Source organism: Ixodes scapularis, unplaced genomic scaffold (genome assembly GCF_016920785.2).
Source record: "Ixodes scapularis isolate PalLabHiFi unplaced genomic scaffold, ASM1692078v2 PGA_scaffold5__190_contigs__length_132052651, whole genome shotgun sequence".
Classification (NCBI taxonomy): domain Eukaryota; kingdom Metazoa; phylum Arthropoda; class Arachnida; order Ixodida; family Ixodidae; genus Ixodes; species Ixodes scapularis.
In genome coordinates, this window is record NW_024609880.1 from 8482671 (window position 1) to 8509131 (window position 26461).

The 26461-nt window shown below is 41.8% G+C and overlaps 1 protein-coding gene across 1 annotated transcript in view; it reads left to right on the forward strand.

Moving 5' to 3' along the window:
* LOC8042530 (parathyroid hormone/parathyroid hormone-related peptide receptor-like) overlaps positions 1-26461 on the forward strand; it is a 123515-nt gene that overhangs the window by 15827 nt on the left and 81227 nt on the right. Inside the window, exons 2-6 of the mRNA XM_040214014.1 lie at positions 13085-13179; positions 13896-14034; positions 17384-17540; positions 21621-21681; positions 24825-24894. Coding sequence (XP_040069948.1) covers positions 13085-13179; positions 13896-14034; positions 17384-17540; positions 21621-21681; positions 24825-24894 — 522 coding nt within the window. The remainder of the gene's footprint in view (positions 1-13084; positions 13180-13895; positions 14035-17383; positions 17541-21620; positions 21682-24824; positions 24895-26461) is intronic.

Genomic DNA, 26461 nt, shown 5'->3' on the forward strand with positions numbered 1-26461 from the left:
GTGAAGGTGCTTCATGAATTCTGTTTTTGGTTTCTTTTGCTCCTGATTGACTCTGCACCGTAGGGAAAACCTGCTGGTTGCTGTTGGGCACATGAAAATAGAGATTATTATTAATACTAATATAACTAATATTCTTCTTCTTCTTCTTAATATTCTTATTACCCTATTAAAACAACACTTCAGCCCGGTCGTGTCATGGGACCACCAGACCTACAGACCCCATCAGCCCTTTATCCAGTTAGACACCCAAATGAGTGTTGCGAACCATATACCCCAAGGGGAGTTTAAAACGTTATTGGAACCTTATTTCAGAAATTGAGTTTTATATGAACGTTGCGACTGAAAAATACGTTAAGAACTAGCTTGTGCTCAAACCCGCGCGCATGGAGTTGTAACAAAAGAAACCGGGCTAAACAGAAGAAACCAAATTTGTTTGCGCAAAAAAATGTACCTTGAGGCACTCGCAACCAGAATACAAAACAGCGAGAGCAAAAACAACCACACATTGAACCAAACTTGATTACGTTTCGCGCGAATGATCATGAAAGGCCAATAAAACTTGGTAACGTACTTAAGATAAAGTGATAGTGAACTTCAAATCTATGCGTAAGACAGCACTATCATAAGTCAAACCTTTGGAACCACCCAAAAGGACTCGACAGCGCTTCAAACAAACATCGGTAGGTGGTAGAAATGACACTCCTGCTGATCGCGAGCCACTAACTGGAGGTCAGCCCGAATCTGCCACACATGAAGGGGAGGACGCCTTGAGTGGAGGCTCTCGGTGAAGTTCGCCGGCCGTGCAGCATGGAATGAAGCCGGTGACCGGAGTCCAGAGAGCTGACCGTCTACAGCTCAATCGAGTTCGCTCGAGACCGAGCTGGCGGCGGCCGAGATTGTGTTCCTCGAACTGGCGGCTACTACGCTCGCTTCGGAAGTTATCCTTTAGAGTCTCAGACTCTCGAGCGGCTCTTCGCCGCCTCCAAATCTCGACATGGCACCGCAAGCACGTACAGCGTGCCTCGCAGGCGACCGTCGATTTTCACGAGGCCTCCGTAAGCTGCAAGAGTGCTAGCCTAAAAGTCGCAATGGAAAACACGAGAAGGCGCCATATGACGCTGACGTGGAGTTGCAAGCAAAGTGTTGTCAGTTGGCGCTGAGTGAGCGTTTCTTTTGGTTGTGCGTTTGGGTCCTTAGAGTGATAGTCTTTCGGGTGCGCTGTTACGTCGATCATCGTGGCAACGAGTTCACGTGACGCCTAACGCAGATAAACGCATGTGTTGTCCAGCGCTAAATAGTTACCACCATGAAATATATCAACTCGCCTTTGCGGCGACTTTCGTCGCCACCGGGTTCAAACTCGTCACCGTCACTCCAAAGTTAATTTCAAACACACCGCAAGCCAAGCACTTTCAGGGAATCCTGGCAACCTAAATATTAAAAAACACTACCCTGCACCCTGGCGGATATATCTTGATCTCTCTCAAATACCCGTTAAAGCGATATTGAGGGGTACCTGATTTTATGAAAAATATTGAGACAGACTTCACATGCCTCGAATTAACCATGGCGAGTCTCTTACACCCTTTAGAAATTCCAGAAGGGTACGTCAAAACATTTTAGAAATCCTGGTGGGTTTCTTAGACGGAGTTTTAATCATTATAATTATCATTATTATTAATATTATGAACGCTTTTCAAGATTCTTTACTTTTATGTTAAAGGGCTTTTTGAATAAAGCATCTATTCTCGACGATGTAGAAAAGCCCTATAGTTAGGCCGCTTCACAATGAGAAATAAAATTTAAATATTAAAAGCTACAAAGCAATAGAATACTGCCCATAGTGTCGCAGATATTGCAAAACATTTTCGAGACATTGATATCATTCTTAGACGGGCAGAATATATTTTCCAGCCGCCAGTTTGGTTTTGTAGCAGGTGTCCAAATGTACGTTTCGAAGAATTTTCGGATATGTTTCGTTCTGCTTTTAAACAAAACGTATATCGCTGTGCTTTTTTTAGACATAAAAAGCGCTTTTGATACGGTTAACCATCAGATTTTTTTCTAAAAATTTATTCACTCAGTTTTCGAGGGCCGTTTTATAAAACTCTTATAAACTTTTCGTCAGGTCGATCTCAATTTGTAGAATTAGCCGACGAAACAAATTGTAGCACTGAATTTATTTTGAAAGCTGGGGTCCTCCAAAGGCTCTGCATCTTCCCCTCTAGTTTTTAACGTTTTTATAAATGACTTCGCGTCAATAGTTTGCAGCTGCTGCATGTTGCTCCAGTACGTGGGTGACACGGTCTGATTTCAATGAATATTTGTTAAAAGAGGCAATAGAAAACTTGCAACGCCACGTAGAGGGTGTGATGGAGCGGTATTTTGCAAACTGTATCGCGGCAAATACAAAAAAAAAAGAAACTCAATTGGTTTGCTTTAGAAATCTCGTTAAGACAACCATCATGGTCATTCCTGTTTGTTGCGGTGCCACTTTTTTTCTTGCACCTGTTCCCTCTGTTGAATACGTAGATTCTAATAAATACCTTGGTATGTTTTTTGACAGCGACATGTCCCGGCGAATCCACTCAGCCCATGTCTGCAATAAGTTGAAAAGTGCGGCCTGTATACTTTTCAATATTGAAAGCATTGTTCCTATTACAATTAAATAACAATTGATCAGGCTCTCGCGTACAGTAGACTGAGATATCATACAACAATCTTCGCTTTTTGTACAATACACTGGCTGACAAGGGTAGGTAGTTTACGGAAAAACGTACTGAGAAGTGTTGCATAAAATATTTCCCCTGTCCTTTGATTAAATAGTTTATGCCCCCTTCGTCTTTCATATTTTCGCCTTTTGTTTGAGGAGATAGTAGCGACACGAAACTTTTGGAATCCCGAATTAAAAGAAAAAGACTACGTTGCGCCAAGATTTCTCAGAAAAGGAAATCGCTTTATTGTCCTCAATCCTCAGTCCGATATGGCGAGGCGAAAAGCTGTGCTTATCTTTCAAAAAGTTTCAATAATTTTCAGGAAGAAATATTTTCTCTTAATCCAAAAAGGACGTTAAGAAAGATGGTAAGTCTGGTCTGACCAATTTGACCAACCGTTGTGTTCTTACGCCTGAAAATACCATATAGCAAGTGCTTCTGTTACCTTGTAACGCACCTTGGGTTTATTTCATTACGTTTAGTGACTTTCAGTATTGGTAATCAATTTATGTCATTCATATTGTAATTATTGTCGCTTCTACCAAATTTGCCGGGCCATGTCCTAGAAGTCTCTTCTAGACTTCGACTGGCCCGTTTCTTAGTATCACACTTTCTTTGACATTGAAAATTATTATTATTATTATTATTGTAATATTTTTATTATTATTATTACAGTATAATTTGAGTATACGGAATTTTGCGGTATGGCATAACAATTTTTGGACATAGCTCTGGAGTCTGGTACGAAAAGTAGATACAATTTTGAAAGTCATTTTTAGAAGCATTGTCTATGGACAAGCGTTGCAAACCGAAGAGAAAAAACTCGCCAACTTAGGTTTGTCCTTCTTAAGGGCTCTTTTGGTTGTTACTGTAGTCCTCAAGTATTTTGAAGCGATATATAAAAGATTCACCATGTGACCACTAGATCACTCAGACACACAGAACGATTTAAGGTACCTTTTGTCACAACAAAATACGGGAAGAAGGTTCGGGACTTCTATGTACTCACGATTTTCAACAGCCTATCAGACAATGTTTATGGTGTGGACTCCCTGAAGAAACTGAAACAAGCACTCCAAGATCTCAGCAAAACATTATAAATTTGTGTGTCTGTGTGTGTGTGTGTCCCTGTGTGTGTTTTGCGTGAACGCCAACAAAAGCGATATTTTTTTCTCTTCTTTTTTTAATCATAATCGTCAGTACCATAGCGTGGTAACAGTTGCTTGAGTCGGGAACTACAAATCAGGAGGACATTTCTTACTCATGAAGTGAAGGGTGCTGTCTCACAAGTCATTCAAGTGGCTTTGAGAGACCCGTACTTCTACCAAGTATGATACATGCAAAAAATAAACATTATTATTATTATTACTATTATTATTATTAGTAGTAGTAGTAGCAGTAGTAGTAGTATGTACACAGTATATAGTATACTGCAGAGTATACATGTATACAGTATGTATATGTACATGTATACCAATTGAGTCACTTAATCATGTTAGATATTTGGGTGTTTATTTTGATTTTGATATGTCGTGGAACACACGTATGTCATACTTATGTAACAAACTACGTGTTGTATCCTGCATCTTCTATAACACTAGAGTCTTTATAGCAGTTGGTGTAAGGCTGCTGATGGCTCATGCATTTGCTTACAGTATCATTCGGTACGGCGTAACAGTTTTTGGAAATTATTCTGGTCGCTTGCAAACCAAAGTTGATACCCTACTGAAAGGTATACTTACTAGCGTTGCATATTGCACCTTTGTCTAGAACTAGGGATATTTTCAAAGCTCTTCAATTGCCAAACCCCCGTTCACTTTATATTCAAACTGTTATATTACGCAACTTTTGGAATAAGCATTTCAAAACACCATCACTTCCGTCTCGCTCATTGCGATGCACGCCTCGTTTCAAGGTGCCACGTTGTTGGACCCGTTAGGGTAAATGCACGCGCGATTATTATGTTCCGAGTTTATTGAACGCTCTGCCGGACTCAATCCTGGACATCACCTCACTGAAGGCATTAAAGAGCTGAAATGTGTTGACTAGGATATTACTTAGTGCAAGCCTAATACCAGTGTTTGCATAGTAAATTTGCACGGCTATTATATTTTTTTGTCTGGCCCCTTCTTCCCCAATAATTCTGATGACATTTCTGTCTTCTGTTTTCTTGTTTTATATGTTTTTTTACAATTATTTGCTTTTCTCATCCGATTTAGTGTCATTTTGTAACTGTGTTTCATTTTGCTCTCTCGTTTGTTCTTTTTTTTTTTATATGTCTATTAGTTTGTTTATTCAATCATTGTTTTTTTGTCACTGTCGGATGACATTTACGACTTTTCTTTCTACTTTTCTTTTCCTTGATATGTTTTCCAGCGTCGTGTTTACATTTCAGTATAGTTCTGCTGAAAGTATTTAGTTTTTATTCACCTTTTTTCTATGAATAACGACATTTCTGTGGTGACGTATGTGCTGCGTGAGGGGCGGATGCTTGCAATGGAGGGGGGAAACCGCCTCACTACTCCAGACTTTCGTCTGCTTCCTCCTCTGCAGATCGCGCTCCGCTCTTCGCTTGTCGCTGAGTAGGCTTTAATTTCTATTGCTCTAATAGTTCTGATGACATTTATGAAAACCTTTCTGTGCTGACAATATTTTCCTTTGCTTCGTGTTTTTTTTTCTGCTTTTGCAATTTTTCCGATCTTATTTTCTGATTTTTTGGGGCGTCATCACACAAGCCTTTAGCTCGCTTTAATGTGCCCATACATAGAACATTTCATTCCAGATGTGATGGGAAAATAAAATTATTATTATTATTATTATCATTTTTATTATTACTTTCACAGGGCATCTCACAACTTAAAAAGAAAATATTATGACGAAAAACGATTTGAACATTCAGTTTTTTTTTTTTTTCAGCCTCCCCAGAAAGCAGGTCAGATATGTGCCCGAGTAAATGCCAAGGCAGCGGGACTATCGAAACACGATGCACCAAGAAACATGTCAAACCTTATGTACCAAGTTCTTCGGGGGTTATCTTCAAGATTCCACTCTCGCGTAAGAGCCACTGTATTGGCCAGTCAGGGCGGTCCTTGAACGACAGGCCCAGAGAATGCTTTATGCCTCTGAGAGTCACAACTGGAGGGTACTTTCCAATTCACTCAGAGTACGGGCTCATTCACACTGGAAGCGGATCCGCGTTCGCAAAGCGGTTGCGAACGCGGTAGTACAAGGATTCAGTGCAATTGCACGCGCATTTGATGACATCAAATGCGCGTGCAATTGCACTGGATCTTTATACAACCGCGTTCGCGACCGCTTCGCGAACGCGGATCCGCTTTCAGTGTGAATGGGGGGTACGAGTGTGAATCACCCTTTAAAGGAACCAGAAATTTAAGTAGACACAAAAACAAGACAACTCGGGAAATAATGGATGCCTATTACACCATCACCAGCGAAAACGATTGTGTGTGCCACGCGTCAGTAGCATAATCAGAAAAAAAAAGTTGGAATTTCTAAGGTCGAAAATGAGTATTCCGAACGCGCCACCGAGAACTGGGGGACCTGTTATCGTAGAAGCAGTGTGCCGTTATGCACGAGTGAAGGATTTTGTATTTTGTTTTCGTTTTCTTCTAGTAAACTATATAGTTGTGGGTCATCCCCTATCTTGTCGTGTATGTTCCTTCACTTTCTCCACGCTTCCTGGAGTTGTTTTCTCCTAATCATTTATATACTATATAATCATACAAATTATAATGATAAAGAAAATCCAAAAATTATGCTGTTTTAGAGACAAAAGTTGCAGTTTTAAAATTTTCAAGACAATATACCTTAGCTCATAACTTATGTTACACAAAACGCATGCTAAATACCGCCTATGGAGTTAGCCACGCCCATTTACAAATACTATCTCTAAGTGAAAAAAATATACGAAATAAATGTGAAACATAAAAGTGTCGCTATATGCCATCTGAATGGCAAAATAAAGCAGGCATTATGTCCATACATCATTCAGTCATTTATTCACTGATTCATTCGTTTAGTTTTGTGCTTAAGAACAGCAGGTTGCCTGAGTAATGATGCACAGTCAATGAAAACAAAAGTGCTAATACAAAAAAAAACAAGAACAACAACACAAAAACGATTGCCTAATAAAAGCAGAACATCCCCCCTCCCAAAAAGAAGAAAACGAAAATAATTTACAGAAAGAGTGCTTCTAATTGAGTTTATGTGACTCATTGAGAAAATTGCTTATAATATATCATTACGTTATTTCATATGGCAATATGGGATACGGGTCGTATGTGTGGGTATGTTTTCTTTGTTAGATATAGTAATAATGTAATATTATTAGCTTCACTTGCCATATGCTTTTATTTTAGCATTTGGTATCTTTGTTTTTGCAGTATTCGTATTTTAGTATTTTAGTCCACCAAAGTGGAGGCTGAAAAGTTTGTGGGCACAAAAAATAAAGAATTATTATTATTAGTTATATTATCATACCTATATGGAATGCACGGGAACATGGTCTGCCTCTCTTTCTGGTGCCCTCGTTCCCACACTAGGTCCTCCCAAGTGGCTAAAGTTCAATTAAAATTTAGGTAAATGAACCCGTGAAGTACCGCGATGTAAGAGTTTGTTTAATTCGAACCATAACATGCCGTGCTTTCTTTTTGTCGTTTAAAGAGGAGCAGTGGTATTCATTCCACGCCAATTGCAGCTCCTTTGTTAATTGATTCCGGGACTGTATAAATATTGCCTAGTCAACTGGCGCCCAAGTATTCTGAAAGCATCTGTATAGCTTGTATCTAATTTTAAGTTTTTTTACGCAACTGAAGCGTGTTCCACGGCTTACGTATTTTTCGACTTCAGGATAACCTATGGTACCTTAGCGCAAGCTAGCGCTACATTTAGAGCACGCTAGCGCTATATTTAGCGCTTGCGTTAGCGCACGCTCTAGCAAGTTTTTTAATATCATTTTTTTTCGCCACGACACAAAAAGCAAAAGTAACTCGCGCCACCAATACACTATATCAATTTTTAATTTGGATCCAGAATAACATTTTTCATTTATTTAAGTATAAAGCGCGAAATACATGCGCGTCAAAACTGTCCGATTCGACGTACGAACCGCCCAGAATGACGTTGGGAGTCGAGGGTTTTCGACGTTCTCCGGTGCTACGAAAACCCTTGTCCCGAACGTCGTTCCGGCAGTTCGCAGGTCGGATAAGAAAGTTTTGACGCGCATGTGCTTCGTGCTTTAGACTGCGACGCGAGCGGTTGACTGGTCGTGTTCGCTTGCTTCGTTTCGACAAGAGGCCTCGTCTACTAACCTTACCTTCGCCGAGAAACGTTCACTCGTCGCAAGCAGCAAGTAGCCGGCGACGTCGGAGATGGTTGCCCATCTTGCCGGATCCTTCAAACCCTTTGCGACGTGCACCTACCGCAGGAGTACATTTTCCTCCAACATTCTAAATCGCCGTAGCGAAGATTCCGCCGGCTTCGCGCTCACGACGACCGCCAAAGCGTCCAATGCGGCGGCATCCGCAGTATTGGCAGCCATTATATTCTAACTGTACTCGATTTGACTTAAGCCAACATTTTGCACATCATGATTCCTTTTTAGAGGAACGCAAATATACTTTGCGTACGCACGCAATTTCCAAAAAATGGTGTACGATAAAATAGCGTACGCAGAGGGTTAGCGTTTGGCGCATACGGAGTTGCAACGATGCTATTCTTTTAGTACGCAAAACCGTTTAAGTACGTTATTGTAAAAGTCCACTGTGTGTACGCACTTCCAGAAGGAAGTGTTCAAGATATAATGAATTTAAGATATTGATAAACGTACTTTAAACATAATTCGTGTCACTGGATGCAGCTATTTGGTTCTATGCCGATAATAATTATGCAAATTCAATTTAACAAAATAGAAACAAAACGTTCAGTCGTGGGAGGTTAGTGGTAAATTTTCCTTCTCATTTCGGTTGGAGCAAAGCGAACGCGAGAATGCAGCATGGTGGTTCACTGAAAGCTACTTTGCTCTTGCCGGATGGCTCCCGACTGAGATGAAAGATGGACAGAATAACGGCTTAGAATAACTCCCAACAAGGATGCAAACGTAATGGCGTCGGTATTGCTGCATTTGCCTTTCTCGTTCCTTCATTTCCTTCCGTTTTGTTTCTCCAGTCGGTAAGTGGTATTTCTGGCCTATCAATAGTAGGGAGCGCTTGTCATCATGCCGCACGGTTGATTACGCAAGCGGGTTAACTTCTCCTTGAGCTAAAATAGTGTTTTTTTTTCTTTTTTTTTTTTTCTAAGCCTGAGTTATTGTTCCTCAGTTACGTACTCTATCAGAGACGCATAAAATCTTGCATAACATGTGAACATTGATTACTCTGCCTCTCTCCTCACACTGAGACTTAAGGTACGTTTTCGTAAATTAAACTGCGTGATTTAAACAATGGTCATGTTTATTTAATTTTATTGCATTTTATTGCCTTAGGGCCTCTTCAGGAAGGCATTACATAAGGAAGATGCTAAATATGATGTTTTTATGTTTATAGATAGATCACTGGCAAACAAGAACGAAAACGAAAAGGTCAGAAAACTTAATTTCTTTAACGTTATTTAACCAATTGAGAAATCTCGAGCGAAGGCATTCTAATTACTACAAGTTAAAAAGCTTGAGGGCAGGCTATTCTAATTTGATATGCGTTTATTGGATAGGGTGAGCAATTAAACGTGCTGGGTTTGCAAAAGTTTGGTTCCACTTTGTAGGGGTAATCGAAACAAGAGAAAATATCGTGGGTCGGAGAAATAAAAGTTGGGGAGACCGTGGGTAATAGTCCAATTTGTGCATAAACGAAATCCGGTCTTTTTTTTTTTTTTTAGTTGAGAATTTGTAGGGATAACGACTGTTTTAGAGAAAATATCACACACCAGGAGGAGTTAGATGTAACAAAATTAGTAGCGCGTTTTTGAACAGCTCCCAAATGGTTATTAAAATAGTTTTGATGAGAGTTCGATATCATTGAAGCACGCTTTAGCATAACTTGGCAATTCCGAAGGATACGTTCCCATTGACCTCATAGAAACTTCGAAGAGAGGCACGTAAGAAAATTTCAAAACGGCACTAAGGGGTGGCTTACCTCAATTCTTAGATTTCAACTGTTCCCTTGTCTGGTTGTGTTTGTCGTTTTTAGCGTTCTGTTGAAACATTGTAAACGTTGCAATACCTGTTATGAAGTAGTTGGCGAGTCATACGTCTTATCCAAAGGCTGTTTTTTTGTCCTCATATTTTCTTTAGGTGGAGATGATATGTAAGGCAATGTGTACTAGCACCAAAGTCAATCAGCAGGCTAGGTGGTTACACATTAAAAAAAAAACTGCCAAAATATTCTTCTTCTACTAGTCCTTGTATTTGAACGCTGTTTTCTTCGACCGCGCGCGCGCCCAACCGCGCGCCGCGCCAGCCGCAAGTCGACCGCGCGCCAGCCGCGCGCCAGCCGCGGTCGACCGCGCGCCAGCCGCTCCAGCCGCAAGTCGACCGCGCGCCAAGTAGGCAGCGTAGCTCAACGTCAGTTCCTCCGGTGCCACCGTGGTGACGGGAACCTCTGGTTGGAGCGCCCGTTGTACTTCCTCGCGCACAGCCTCGGCAATGGAGAGCGTCGCTGGTCGACTTGCGGCTGGCAGCAACTGGCGGAGTTCCTCCCGGACGACCTCCCGGATAATTTCGCGGATGTCCGTACCAGGAGCGTTCTCGCCGCCAAGCAGCGCGGTTGCAGCGACACTTGGATGTCGCTGGTAGTGGGAAGCGCGCGCTTGGAGGGCGCGCTCGATGTTTGTCGCCTCGGTGACGAAGGCTTCGACGGTGGCCGGCGGGTTGCGCACGAGGCCTCCAAAGATATCGTCTCTCACCCCGCGCATGAGGACCCGCAGCTTCTTGTCGTCTGTGGCTCGTGGGTCGGCACGGGCGCTCAGGCGGAGGACATCTTCTACGAAGCTTGTGACGGTTTCGTCAGGGCCCTCCGTTCGAATTCGGAGGAGATCTTCTGCCTTCTCCCGTCGGTGTGGGGTGGCGAACGTCCGCTGCAACTCGGCCACACAGATGTCCGACGACGTAAGCGAAGCTTCGTGATTCTCGAACCAATACCTCGCAGTACCCTCCAGCGAAAAGTAGAGGTTCTGGAGGCACTGCTCCGCTTTCCATCCGTTGTGCCGCGCCACACGCTCGTAGTGCTTGATCCAGTCTTCGACATCCTCATGGATCTCACCGTGGAAGGGAGTCGGCGTACGGGGGGCGGCGGGCAGGTAGACGACGGCAGGAGCGGCGGGGGTCGGCGAATGGTTGGCCATCGTCGGCTTGGTTGGCTGCTTGGTCCTGGGCGGCAGAAGTCCAAATTCCGGGTGTAGGCCTTGGGTGCGACGACTGAACCGGATCTCGGTAGTGCCTTCGTTGGTTCTTCGTGGGCTTGGCGTCGGACTTGCACTGCGGTCCCTCGGAGGGGTACGCGGCAGGGGAATCCGTTACCCAGCACCTCCACCAAAATGTCACGGGTGGTGACCAAAAACAATAAATAAACAACAAGAAATAAACGTTTAATGTGGCAAACTTCTGCCAAAAATAAAAAGGGTACAAAAGGTAATAACAGAGCGTCGCGGGCGTCGAAGTCGGCGCGACAGCAGAGTCGAACGCTGGGGCGAGACTGCCTCCGGCTTGCCCGCGGAGCCGCTTTTGTACACACATTGGCTTCTGGAGCATTCGACGTAGAAGGTTCGACGAGTAGAACATTCTGACCTCGAATCAGCTAGACGGTTCTCGATTTCACCAGAACATCACATTACAGTGTTAACAAAAATGCATAGCCGCGGCCAGGAATCGAACCCTTGCCCTTCGCGTGGGAGGCAAGCGCGATAACCATGAGGCTACGGCCGCGCTGCCTACTTGGCGCGCGGCAATATGTTCATTTTAATATAAATGAGACCTAGACGTTTAGATTTTGGACGCTCAATAGGGAGGAATATTAAGTTTTAGATATATGCTACTTGTATATCATTTTATTATTCACAATGACATGGTCTCGTTTTTCATTTGCAGATTTTGTGTTGTATTTTTTTTTTTGCAATCAAATGTCCAAGAAATGAATGCCACAACAGGAGATACTAGAGTAAACTTTTCGTTTCAAAACTTTTTGGAGGATAATTGGCAATCGCGCTTTGCGGTGTGTAGTTCATAGAGCCATCATAATTATGGTGAGCTCGTCGCTAATATTTAATATCTTTTGGTATGTTGATTACATGTTTGAGAGCAACGAGTTTCACATGCAGAAGGTATTGCTTTTCAGTGTTTGTTTGAATCTCTTATGTTCAGGATATCATCTCACATGAGGTGAGATGAGATGATATCCTGACAGGATATAATCTCTCATCATTTACAGTGGTTGTATCAATCAAATATATATCAGTAAAAACACCAGCATTTTACAGCTAATTTTTTTCCTCGGGCTATTACCACCTGGAACTGTTTTACAGACGAAATAGTACTAATTTCAGACACATCCAATTTTCGCAGTTCAGTCACCTTACACCTCTCCTAACTACTAGTGTCCTACTAGGTTGTCACTGAACGCAATTCGTAATAATATTGTATATATTTTTGTTTTATTTTGTTTTTGTGTTTTAAGGTTATATATTATTGTTGCCCACACGCCTTTTATATTTAATGTCCCATCGCGCCTTAAAGAAGAAATAAATGAAGGAAAATATTTTAGTTGCGGACATGATGTATCAAAGAGTGGAGTCTAGGACTGAAATGAGGGAGGTTGCAGCACATTATTGCTAATGCACTACGCAATATGAAACATTTCGTAAATCTTGTAGGCAGCCTTTTCTACAGTATTTGAAAGGTTAATGACCCTAAATCATTTTGTCTATTGCACCCCTCCATGGCAATCATCTAGTTTCATATGAGGTTCGAGTGGGTTTGAGTGTATGTATTACAAAATTAAGCAGGCTCGTTCCAAAGGAAGGCGACTCAACGAATCGCATTATATCAAAATGTATGTATAAAATATTCTCGGTTAAAGTATTAAGGACTAAAATAAAAACTGCTGTACTGCAGCAAGTAGACCATAAATAAGAGCATTCGTTTCTGAAAAGCCTAACTACCACGTCAAAATAAACTGAAACATCTAAGGTAATCCATACTCATTCAAAAATGAAAGACCAGGTTTTGAACGGTCTGCTATTTACACCAGCAGGTTCATTTTTAAGATACCTAAAGCTGGAAATGTAGCGTGAAGATAATTCAATGAAATGTTGAACACAGGGAACCTTCTCAACGTCTTTGTTGTTGCGGTTACTGATTGCAGCCCCACCTGCCGACCATCAAGCTCATTTCCAAGGTGTGCTACACAGTGTCCCTGGTGACGCTCCTAGTCGCCTTTCTCATCCTGGCTTCCATCAAGTAAGACCGTCTAACTTCAACGCTAACCTTCCTTTGAAGTAAAATTCCAATATTTTTTGTTGAAGTAGTGTTCCTTAAAATAAGTAAAATAAATCAGACGCATCGATTCTTGTAATTTCTATTAGCGAGGACCTTTGCATGACTTGTCACAACGTATCGCATGAAATTTGTAATATTTCAAAAAAAGCGGTTTTTATAAGCCACCAATGTATTGAATAATATGCATTCAATATTTGCGACCAGGTAATATTATTCGGGACAAAATAAACTTCCCAAAACTCTGTTGTTGTTTTATATTCTGAGAGTAATAATACAACTATGTGCTTTAGTTACAAACTATGAATAATCGGATTCATAAATATTTATATGAGTTATTTTCTGCACTCTAATATTACCTTATCTCGTTGATATTCACGCTGTAAAAATTTCATCACATTGTCAAAAGTTCATGTATTTTGTTATCGCCAAGTTCGTAGCATGGCTTTACTACCTCTCATTGTACGTTTCATTACGTGATCACATTTTCTGTTCTCATAAACCTGGATACGCTGAATCTTCAAAGATTGACCGGTGAGCAGCGGCACGTGTAGTGCATCTGAGGAAGCGAATGTATTGTCAGTGCTTCTCTAGAAACCTTTTTTTCCCGCATTTCAAGGACACGCCTGATTTATTGTAAGTCAAATATTTAGGGTAGAGTATTTCCCCACACGTTTCAGGAGGCTCCGCTGTCCCCGGAACAGCCTACACATGCATTTGTTCATTTCCTTCATCCTGAGGGCGCTGGCGTTCCTGCTTAAGGATGCACTCTTTGTCGACGGCGTCGGACTTTCGACTAACGTGGACTTCAACGAAGAGGTGAGCGACAAAATATACGGATGCTTGAACGCGTAACAACTCACAATGTTTTTCGTAGCTCCTCACCATCTTAATTGCACACCATAAGTTAGGAACAAAATACTGGAAGACTTACAAAAGAAACCAAAACATTTCTCTTTTTGTGCCAAAGGACATGAGATGCCACAGCATTTGGGATTTTTTACATCACTTCAGATATCCGCCGTTTGGCGCTCTCGGTCTGCATCAGTGCGCCGATTTTTGATCAATTATTGGCTAATTGAATTTGTGCACATTTATACACCGATTCTGGATTTATTGTTAAATGTAGCTGAAACTGCTGCGCACTATATTGAGCAGAAAATTAAATTAATGTATACACTAACTTAGGTATTCATTCTACATAAAGCGGATACTTTAGCGAGAAAATCTAATATGTGTCTGAGTACACCCAAATTCACTATTTCCTTTTAAATTTAGATGTCAAGCCGCGAGGGATAGACGAATTTAATTTCATAGTTTATGTGGACTTAGAAATGCGAACGCATTGATAATAACGAGCAAGGAACAGATTTGTCTAGAAATGTAAAACGTTAGGGTGTGTTAATGTAATATACTGTATTCGAGGTTTAAGCTGTGAAGATACTTCATTTAACAGTTTATAAACGAAGTAGTCCATATAGTTAATTACAGATGCACACTCTTCTTAGTACAGACAGGTATCTGTTTCATAGGAGTTGGGGTTAAGGCAGTCACTTGTTGAAGTGTTGATGATTGTGTATCCCCGTTCAGACTATAACTGCTCGTGTCCTCTTCCATAAATCTCTCGATTGTGCGCTGAATGCTATATCGTTGTACACATGTTTGTGGTTATAAAATTCAGTCATGACGACGAATGAAATTACCGGAGCAAAAATCAAGCTGTTTTAAACGGCAGAAAAAAGTGGCAATTCTTCTGGCTCACAACCTAAAATAATATTGTGTACCCACATAAAGTATTCGCGTTTCTTGTCTAAAAGTGTTAAATTTCATAGAGTAAATAATTCGCTATCTTCCGCTATATTGAATCCAATTTTCCGGTTTTGGAACGTTTAGTACTTATGTCTCACGGCTGCAACCACCCAGAAAGCTTCTTTTCTTCAAATTCCTCACGGGGGATCGATAAAGAAGCATTCGCTTCGCCTGCACCGCCATCCTTTCACTAGGTTGATTTTTTTACCTCTTCTACAATTTGTTCACTAGGATGTTCTCTCTTAGCAGTTTCTTTTTGGTTTCTGTCGCCATTTTTTCTATTTCGAGACTAGCCGCCGTTGCAACAAACCCAGTGATTGTGTACCTGTTTTGAGAGTACTAGACATTCGTTACTTCTCTTGTTGTACCTCTTGTCCTATTTGTTTTCTTGTTCTGATCTCGCACGATCTGAAGCTGGCGCTTCTTCTAACTTTAACGCATCACTGATCAAATGTTTAGATCCTTTCCGGCAGATGCATGTCCGTTGCAGGCTCTGAACTCCACCTAGCCTCAGCATTTGTCCAAGGCAGCTGCTGACCCACGCTTCCTCCGCGCTCCTAAAGTAGGCTTCCTCGCAGAAGGGGCAATGGAGAGGTGAAGCACGCTTCGCAGGATGTGGTCGTCCAAAAACGATTGGATCGATGTGTATCTTCGCTCAATTTCGAAGTGGCTTTGAACCTTGGGGCGAAGCCTTCTTGTGCTTTCGAAGCTGGTATGTGCAAATTGGTTTTAAAGTAAACCTGAAGGTTCCGCGTTATTATTTATTAAAAATGAATTCCAGCTTTTCTATTTTTCTGTTCTAGCAATACTCTTACTCTTAGCTCTGACGAGAGCATTGCACAACACTGTTGCCAACTTAGCTCTTTTCTTTCCATTCTTAGCCGTTTTGGATGCTCCTCTAGCGAGTTAAAATTCAATGTTGCTGCTAGCGGGACATTTCGACTTCTTTCAGTAGTATCTAGCGAGCTTTAAAGCTTTTTTTTTTTAATAAAATGCTCTTGATAAGACATTACATGTATTCAAAGCAACTAGGTGTGGTTCCTTCAACTAAATTAGCAAGCTCAGAGCACTAAAGTAATTGATTCACAAAATTGACGTTGATATTAATAAAATGGGAGCCCATACATATGTCATGATATTTTTATAAGGTCGGAAAACACAGACGCATCTTGAAAACGTCCGTGCTGTTGTAACTACGTAGATAGGACAACAAACGCGATATATGAAGAAATGAGACTTTTACATTAACATTTTATTAGAAAAACACAAACGCGCACAAGAGCGGAACCCAAACAATATTTCAGACAGCGTGTTTATTTGCGTTACCGCGAAAGATTCGGTTAGTTGAGTAATAATTGCAATTTAGGGAAACAAATTGACGTGAGCTATTCGCCGAACTCGTGGAGGTACTTTGAGATATGTAGAGAAATTGTTTTATGAAAGCTCCTCTGTGGTATTGATCTTTTTGCCGCGCTCAAACCGCAAATGACAGGGCTCGAATCCTTTGTAGTTTTTTTCTCAAAAAGATATTGAGCATCTCTTATAGCTTTCCATGCTTTTAGGCACTGGGTCCAATATTTGGTTATTTACATTGTGAATGCAAACTTTTTGTATTAGTGTATTTACTTCAGAAATGTAAAAAATATATTTAGTTTTGTTTTCTTTTGGATTCACGTCTTTAACACGAAAATATTTTACCCCTTCTTTCTCCTCTGTTTATCGCACACAGCACGGGCCGCAAGACAAGGTGCTAGCTGGATGCGCCGCTACTTTCACATTGCATCGCAAAAGGAACGAGCAGTGTGAAGAAGAGATTGGTGAAGAAAATCAGGGCGAAAGTAAAGTGAAACATTTATTTGGTGGGATTACAACTAGTTTAGGCTGCTTAAAAACCGCGTGCGCTACCCGCTCCTCCACGCACGTGCCATTACTTATACTGAAATGGAGAGCGGAAAAAAGAAGCGGCGGCATGATGATTCCTACCATGCTTACCGTCGGGCCAAGGAGACGCCAGATGAGAGTGTGCGATGCTTGTCCAGCGGAATGTATTGTTTACAGGAAAGATCCCCAACGCTATCGCATTTCAGCGTAATCTGCAGCAAAGCACCACTGAAACATGACCCTGTTTTTACGTTACTTTCTGTATTCCAGCGCATTACACAAACTAGACACGACTGCTGCCTCAGTGTTCATATAGTACTCCTGTCCTCGCTGACTGAATACGAGTCCCACCAAAACGAAACCTAGACGAGCATTATAACATTAGGCAGTTTACCTTCCTTACAGAAAGGAGGGGTTCTGCATCTGTCTGGAAGGGAACCGAAAATGTATATTTTATCTTAGTGCTGGTGTGTTTCAGAACGTGGACTGCAAGGCGTTCACGAGCTTCTGGCACTACGTGCTTATGGCCAACTACTGCTGGATCCTCATGGAGGGACTGTATCTGCACAGTCTCGTCTTCCTCGCCTTCTTCACGGACAGTTCAGGGATTTTACGATACGTGGCACTCGGCTGGGGTAAGCTTTATTTTCAGAAGCTGTTATTGCGAGAGTCTGTTTCTGATTCTCAATGGCGTTTCTGAGACTGTTTCTCACATACTCGAAAGTTTTGTTCGTTTTTATAAATGCGAAGGTGCGGCCGGGAGATGATTGTGAACCTTGGAGTGCTCGGGTGCTTTGAATGACTGGTATCGCTGTTGCGCAATGTAAATTAGATTTAAATGTATTGTTTTAGGGGTTGGCATTTTTAATGGTCATACGCTGTGATAACCAAATCACAATATTGTCAAACAGCTGTTTCAGTACATTTAATCATACATTTAAAATGGTGCCTTCAAGGAGCGTTGTACTTTATAGATAAACAAAGGCGCGCCTTAACATTCGCTATAGAAAAGCGTTATTCAATGTAGAAAGCACCAGATCTAACAAAAAATCCTTCATTATTTGCGCAAAAAGTGAAAGATGTTTGCAAATCTCTATAATGCAAAATTAGAGCGCAGCTCTTAAGGAGGAAAGGGGAAGGTACGGAGGGGTATGCCCCTCCTCCTCTTTCATACCGTCCCCTCCTCCTTTTCTTCTCCCCCTCTCCTGCTGTCCTCCTCCCCTTTTCCGCTGCTCCGCCTCCTCTCGTTTCCTCCTCCTCTCCTACCCTCCTCCTACTTCTCCCGTCCTCGTTTCCTCCTCCTCCTCCACACTGCCTCCTCCACCTACTCCGAACCTTCCTCTCCTGCTCCTGCGTACCCTCCCCTCCTCCTCCTCCATACCCCTTTCTCTCACACCTTTCCCTCTAAATTAAGCTGAACAATTGAGGACACGTGAACTCAATATCAGTTCAGTTTCCTCGCTAACTTTAGCAGGAAATTGATGTCACATGACTTTGTGTCACGTCATATATAAACAAATTCACGTTCTCCGCTAGATTTAGCTGTAAAACGGACGTCACGTGACCTCAACAACAATTCAATTCCCCGATCAATTTAGCGCGGAAACTGAATGCGCAATGTTGCAGTAGCTGACGTCACAGACGTACAGACCCATTCAATTTCTTCGCTTAATTTAGCGGAAAATTGAGTCGGTGTATAGGTCTGTGACTTCCCATAATTCACCGCTCGGTCACGCCGGCACCGACGGCGACGGCGACGTCGACGCTGTTGCACAGAGAAACAGGCGCTTAAGAGCTGCGCTCTAAAAATGTATTTACTCGGATGCTAACACTAAGATAATTTTGTCTTACACTATTTGCAGTAAAAAGACGTGTTGGTATATCCGGTGTCATTATTGCAGCACGTAACGAACAATATAATCTGGACAATTTTCAACGGGCATATATTTATCTGGAGCCTGCACAAAACTAGTCAGAATATTTTATGAACGTCTGACCTCTTGCCCATGTAACGGGTCGCGACTGCAGGAGCTCTTTCACGCAAAACGTTCCGAAGGATACAGTTGGTCACCTCACAGTCTGCGTTGAGAATCTTTGACGGGGCACTCCTAACTCAGAATGCTCAGCCTTTTTGCATGCACTGTTTCACCTCCAGATTCTTTAAAATAAATGTGAAAGCATACCATGTATCTCCTTTCAAGACGTTTTGAATTGATCGCATGAGAGTATCATATTTAAAAATCAAGTCATGATTTTTTTAAATTTCCATAGATTTTATGTTTACTCAATGTTTTTTATAACTACACCTCTGCAACAAAAAAAATGTATGATTGGAGATTTAAATATGGAGTAGCGTAATTATAAATTAAATAATGCAATTTGTTTCAATTTCCTTTAATTGTTAATTTTAATATAAGGGCTTTTTATACGTTATTACACCTCCGTAAAAACCGCTACACAAGTATCGTTATATACTTGGTGTGTGGCTCGCAGAGTAACTAAGCTATATTTCACAATAGGTCAGAGCGCTGTCAAAGACTTGAAAACACAAAAGCGCGAACAAGCGTAATAAAAACGCATGATCATGGCGTAATCACTGAAGGTGGTTGGTTCAGCCAATGATTGCACCAGAACGGAGAAATTACAATCACCGAGACATTTCGCTCGTCGCGTTACTTGATTAGCTCCATGGGACCGAAGGGTTCGTTGTTCTTGAAGCTATTGTGAAACAAAGCAGGGTACTACACCCTCGACCGTTATGAAACTCCTTCAACATATAAAGAAACTCACTTATCGAGCATTGCACACTGCCTAGTCATGTTGAACACGCTAATTGAGCAAGGTGTTCGGAAAATAAAACTTTAAATAGAAGTAAGTGTTTGCGATACCTCAATACGCCATTTCCCCAAATCCCGAGACATGCAACTTACCTTCCAACACTAAAGCTAGCTTTAGCTTAAAGGGAAAATGCGATCTTATGCGATACAGATGTGAGATTTAAACAGAACACTTTTGCGGTGTTTCAAAAATAAAACAGTCTGCATTGTATTAGGCCCAACTTGGAGAAACGTCGCGCACAAAGATGAAATTTGAGAAGCCGGGGCCGCAGTGAATTAGCATAAAAAATATCAATTTATACTACAAGAAATATGTGCATAACTTATCGCATTGCGATTCATATTGCTCTTCATGTAAATCTGATTCGTGCCAAATTGCAACAGCTCCTGGTCACTTGTGAGTTGGCATAAAATAGAATAGGTTACCGTGATAGTCATATATGAGAGCAATGTAATACGCGACGTAACTACTCTGGTTAGTGCTCGCCCGTGTATAATATTTTGCTTCGTGGCCATGTAAGTTTCGGGTAATAAACCCTACACCTACGTCGCCACGAGTCAAAAAATTTATCAATGTGGGCCTTAGAAGAAATTCATATGCCGAGATACTGGTTGTGTGTGTGAACAGGAACATTCAATTTCGTTTTGTTTTGTTAATAAAGTAGGTAGCAGCGTGTAATACGAAATTATCGTCGCTTTCAAGGCCTGGTGCACCATTCCGTTCACCTAAAGGCATCACCAAGGCACTTTGACATTTTTTACTTATGATATAAATGATATATTTTTTTAATACAGTGTCTTTCAAAGAAGCTGTGGCATATTAAAATCTCTTTCAAATTGACCTAAAAGCCTATTCTAGGCAGGTTAATACTTGTAAATTATTATATACATTAGCTTCTCCCTTAAGCTAGTGTCTTTCAAAGAAGCTGCCGTATATTGAAATCTAATCAGCGCGCTGCCACCTTAATAAATAAATTGCCAGAAATTGAGACGGACATATTCTTCCAAAAGGTTCGGGAGATTGTTGTATCTATGAATGTCTTTGCACTTTCGTCTCTGGTATAAACGCTTAGGTACGCAGCGCTCCTTTCTGGTCCTCATTGAATTTGCATTGCAACAGTCGCTACATTTTACTCAATGTTCAGAAATGAAAAAAAATATATTGTGTTTGGAATTCAATATAATCGCCAGAATAATATTAGCCGGGCGACCTAATGCCACCTATTTCATCAAGTGATGTGAGAGGATTATTGAAATAGCTACCACTGTAAATTTTATTTTTCGCCTGACGTCCTTTAAAGGGTAGTACTTTGCACTTACCACCATAACTCAAAAGTGCCATACGAAGTTTGTTAAATTGAGCACTCAGTACATGGTCCGCACAACTGAGCGGTTGTCGCACACGTATTACTCTGCTCGAAACTCTTACCACAAACACCCGACATCTGCAATTGTTTTTTAACTTTCTTTTTCGAGCTGCTTTTATCTCGCACCAAGATCTATTGATTAGATAAGTGCTCTAAGGGGCCACATTCCTCCACCAGAGTATTTTTGATCGCGTACCTTAGATTTTAGAAAAAAAATATTGGAAAAACCGGCGACCTCCTCTGTGCTAAAGTCGTCGCGCATTTCATGTCGATTTAGATTTCCACTTTATATGTCACAGCCGCAGCAGTACTTCATCTCGGGTTGGGGCTCTCCCCCAATGAGTGGAATAAGAGCCCGTGTGACTTAGCGACCACCAATGGCGTTCTCGTCGGATGTCCTCTTACGAGTCTCGGAGCTCGAATGATTTCACTCATATTTACCGACCCAAAACGTGTCCCACAAATTACGATTTGGCCTGGTGTGACCAAGTTAGTGTTCCTTCTATTTCAGGCCTCCCCGTGTTGTTCATCATTCCCTGGGTCGTGGTGCGAGCGACGCTGGATGACACCCTGTAAGAGTGATGACGAAAGCCACTTCAGCTCGCCACACCTCTCTAAGACTACCCTGAGCACGGGGGGCTTACGTTCCTTCCACATCCTCACACTTTTGCAGTCGGGCGGGACCCGATGTTTTGTTCGCGTTGCGGCGCTTCCCCGCGTCTTTTATTTTTTTTTTCATTGCTCGCGTACGCTTTTACATGAAGTCTTAAATTTTTACAATCAAGTCGAGGTGGAAAGCGTTAGTGTAAGGCGCGAGAAAATTAAACAAAAATGTGCAGGATAACGCTTTAATGCCATTCCAAGGCGGTAAATGCACCGACATGAAAGACGTCAGCGCCATTTTTTTCTATCTCTTCTAGACCTAAGTGGCTTCACTTGATAGGCCCATCGCAACTCTCTCTTTCTTTATTTTTTCTATTCAAACAGCTTGAAAAACGAGACCCCTTTCTTAAAGCGCGTCAATATTTGATCTACTCGAAGTCGAAGTGTTCTGGCCTCTCCTGCCGAATTTTCACTGCCCTGTTTATCCTCCCGACGTGTTAGCAAACGGGCGCTATTCGGTGGACGTTGAACCTCTGCGTTTGTTGCTGTCGAAAATTTGCGAGTTTGATCTTATTGGCCGGTGCAGACGCTACTTCGGGAAATTCGAAATGGGCATCACGTCGACGTGTACATTTGGCTCTTGCCATCAATATCGTTCTCGCTTCTTATCATTCCTTTCGTTATGAAGGAGGCGAAGGAAAGTATAGCCTATAGCCTAAGAGAGTATTCTTTGAAAGCGTGCGCCCACGTATTTTTCTGACCGTTACTCAACAGCCGTAAAATGAAAACTCGTTGCAAAAGCAACTGCCACTTCCTGAGCCACCTTGTTGTATTGGCCAATGGGACACAAAGAGATAGAAGGATTTAAGATTAAAGCGAAATCGAAAGGAATCTAAATCACCGAGGTCGTTTTACTAAAGCTCCTCCTAGATAGTAAGTGCAGCATCTTAGTTTCCGAAAAAGAAAGAACAAAGCGGTCTATAACCATTTTTGACAAACATCATGTCTGCTACTCGAGAAACAAGAAGGGGATAACTCGAAGCTGAACAATGCAGAGCATTTTGTTAATTAGAAATACTAAAATAGTTTTTTTTTTTCAATATTAGATTACACAGGGAAATATTTCAACCCGTTGTTTTGTGCGCAATTTATTTTATCAAGAATAAAATAGAATGACGTCAAGGAGAACAGAAGGACACCGCATGGTTGTAGAAGCAAATAAGGAGATTTAGCACCTATCCACGTAGCCTTACAAATTTACAAAAATATATGTCAGTTATTTGGAGTGTTCACATCCTCTGCTTTTACACTGAATCAGCGCTTGTTAGACCTAACGCATCAGGAAAATTGGTTTTACTATATTAAGCCAGAGCTCGTGATAAATATGTAATAGCGGCCGAAAATAAACAAAGCGGCCCTTATTATATCGATAGTGTCAGAGACAACATATAAGGTAACCTCTATTTCGCTGACGTATGTACCAACCTTTTTGTGAGAAAAAAATTTCCAACATAAATATTTGTATTTTCATTGCGAAACAATCGTGCTAACAATACAGGGTTTCCGATGTGGTGCTAATACATACAAGTGTATACTCACAGAAATACACGCTGCGTTGCAAAAAACACTCGAGTGTTACTACGTTCTTTTCAAAAGTGCGGCCAGCTCCTTGCAGTGTTTTAAATTCAAGCACTTAAATTTGTCTCCAGTTTGTTTTTATTACACTTTTACTAACGGTAGCTTTCACTACATTGGTCGCTGGAATTATCGAAAAATAAGACGACGATATAACCATCCCTAATGCATACGAGCCTTGAAACAAAAAGTGAACTTTTCTACAAAGGCTACACAACGTACCCGAACTCAAGACTTTGGTCCAAAAGCCGTTCATCAGAATTTGTAAGAAAGAACAATTCTGCAATAATGAGCGTGATAATTCTTCAATTTCACTTATTGGTTTACTATTTATTGATTTATTCGGGCACATATCACAAGACATTTTATGGCGGTTTTAAAATTGGGATTAAATATTAGCGTAGTTCAAAAAAGTTTATTTTAATTCGCTCTTCCTAATACAAAATTTAGACTCCATTTATCACGTGACATTAAAACTGAAAATAACGCAGAAACATATTCTTTAACGTCGTGAACAAAGTTTGGAGTCTCTTAGCTGCTTGAACGCAACCGAAAGACATGCCAGCATCGACTTGTGTCTAGGCACGGCATGCTCCGACATCCACATTTGGGCCAGTTTAACAACGTCGAAGCTACATTTATATAAAAGAGTGCACTGTCAAAGCCAGCGCACAAGCTGAGTGGTTGGTCGACGTTGTAGTGCACTCAAAAAACTGGTACTCAAGCTTTCACACACACAAAAGGAACAAAACTCTCACACAGCGCTCACTAACAACTTTGTATTGCTAGTGAGCGATGTGTGAGAGTTTTATTTCTTTTATGTGTGGAAGCTTGAGTGAAACTGTTTTGAATGCGCTGCAACGTAGACCAACATGACAAACCAACTCGCCCAATCTGTGGTTCTAAAAGCTGAGTGACACCTAAATCCTATTTCAACTCGCCCGCGCGATCCAGATATGATAGTTCTTTCTCTCAGACGGTCTGTAATAATACAGCGTGTGGATACTCATTAAAAGGGTGAAAACCGGACGAAGGTCGTTCAGCTACAGCGTTTCCAGCGAGAGCCACCATTCTTTGATGACGCTTCAATGGCGCACGCAGATTAAAACTACAACTGAAGGCAGCGAGGTCGTGCTGGATGACGTGCACCGGTAGAAAAACAAATAAGCGCAAGATCACGACCCATTGACTGTGCGTGTTTAGTTTAGCCGGTGAAAGTAAACGCTCAAAGACGACGGCAGATGCACTTTTAGTGCTGCTTGGTTGACTACATTTTATGATAGTGTCGTAGCGCTCGGACTTAGTTTGAAATGGAGCACATCTTGTATTATCACACCCAGACAGTCATCGTAAAACTGCAAAAAACAAACAGAGCCTTTTTTTTGTTTTTTAGGCTTTTAGTTTGCGCACCTAAATTTTTGGATATAGTTTTTAATATAAATCGGGACAAAGACAATTGGGGTACTTTTGCCAACAGTTGCTGGACAACCAACGTCAGGCAAGACTTGTTCTGGATCATCCGAGGACCAATCACAGCGTCCATCGTGGTGAGTGATTCACAATTTTTCTTAAAGCAATTTGCCAAGTCGCGAGAACCCTCATAGACTGCGACCGAAACGAAGCCAGAAAAATAGTCAAAAATTTGGAGGACGCTAAAGCTTTGCCTTTAAGAGTGGAACGCGATAGCGTCGTTGGGTTCTGTTCGCATCGCCTTCTCATTCGCCTCTGATGCTGTCCCTGTCAGTGAGCAGGAAGCGCGGAGTACATGGCCTAGTTTGTAGCGTGTCTGGCTCCCAGCTGAAGAACCTTGGCTGGAAATCCCGCCTAAAATGGTTCATATTTTTTCTAAGGCAAATGAATTACTTTTACAGCGCAGCTCTTAGGCGCCCATTTCCAGCTTAAGCGGCGTCGCCGTCGGCGTCGCCGTCGCCGTAGCTGCCGCTGTCGGCGTAACCGTGAGGTCACGCACGTGACGCCCCCAGGTCACGTGACCTGGGGGTCACGTGATCCCCGTGAGGGGAGGAGGAGAAAGGAGGGGAGCAGGGAGGATGAGCACGGGGGACGAATCCGAATTTTCATTACTCCGAAAAATAGAGTAATTTATTTCTATCGTTCAGGAGTAGAAGGCAGGCTCACGACAGAGGTGGAGAGAGGAGGAATATATCCTCCCCTCATTACCCTTCCCTTCTCGTCCTCAAGAGCTGCGCTCTGATTCGGCGTTACAGGAAATTGTAAACGGCTTTAATGTTTTTTTAAAAAAATCATTGGAGATACGTGGCGACCTTTATTTCGTGTTGCGTGTCATGTTTTTAATCACTTTCAATCCAGGCGTGACGTCGCCTTTCCCGTGAGCGCTGTGAGTTGTTTGAAATTCCCGAGGGAGGTCATGTGGCTCTGACGTCATCACCCTATCAATTAATCAAGATTTTGGCGTCACGACACCGAAGCCGGCGTTTCTGCCACGCCACCGATGTTTTGCGAGACGAGCTTTTTAACGCTATCGCCTTAAAACCAGAATCACTGTATTTCGATAGGTCTTTTTCTCTTGGCCAGGGAACGCGAGCAGGACCCTAACACACGAGAGTGTACTTAATGCTTGTACAGAGCAAACCAGCACTGGAGCCTTTGACCATGCACGAGCCACACTCGTTTACAAGCCTCTGTGTCAGCATCTGTCTACGCGCGGTAACAGCTCCTCTGAAAGATATCACAAAACGTTTATATATACAAAAAAAAATGAACCTCGCACTTCCAGTGCCTTATCCAAACGATGATAATGCTATTCTTTAAGCTTTCGTGTTCTTTTTCTTTTTTTTTTCGTTCGGAAATTTCCTTTGAGGAATGAAATTCTACCTGCTTACCGTCAGCTAGCAACGCGAAAAAGCGTAAATACTGACCCATTACAACCCAAACACGACCGAGAAATATTTATATTCGCTCGCCCGAGGCGCTGCTCAAACTTAAAACCTACAAGGTCATGGTGCCGGGAAGGCGTGGCTCCCGACCGACATGTTTGCCTCGTCCTCAAAGAAGTTCCTTGATTTAATAAAAACTTTCTCTTTGAAACCTTAGGACCGCTTGTAAGCAAATTAAATATATATATATATATATATA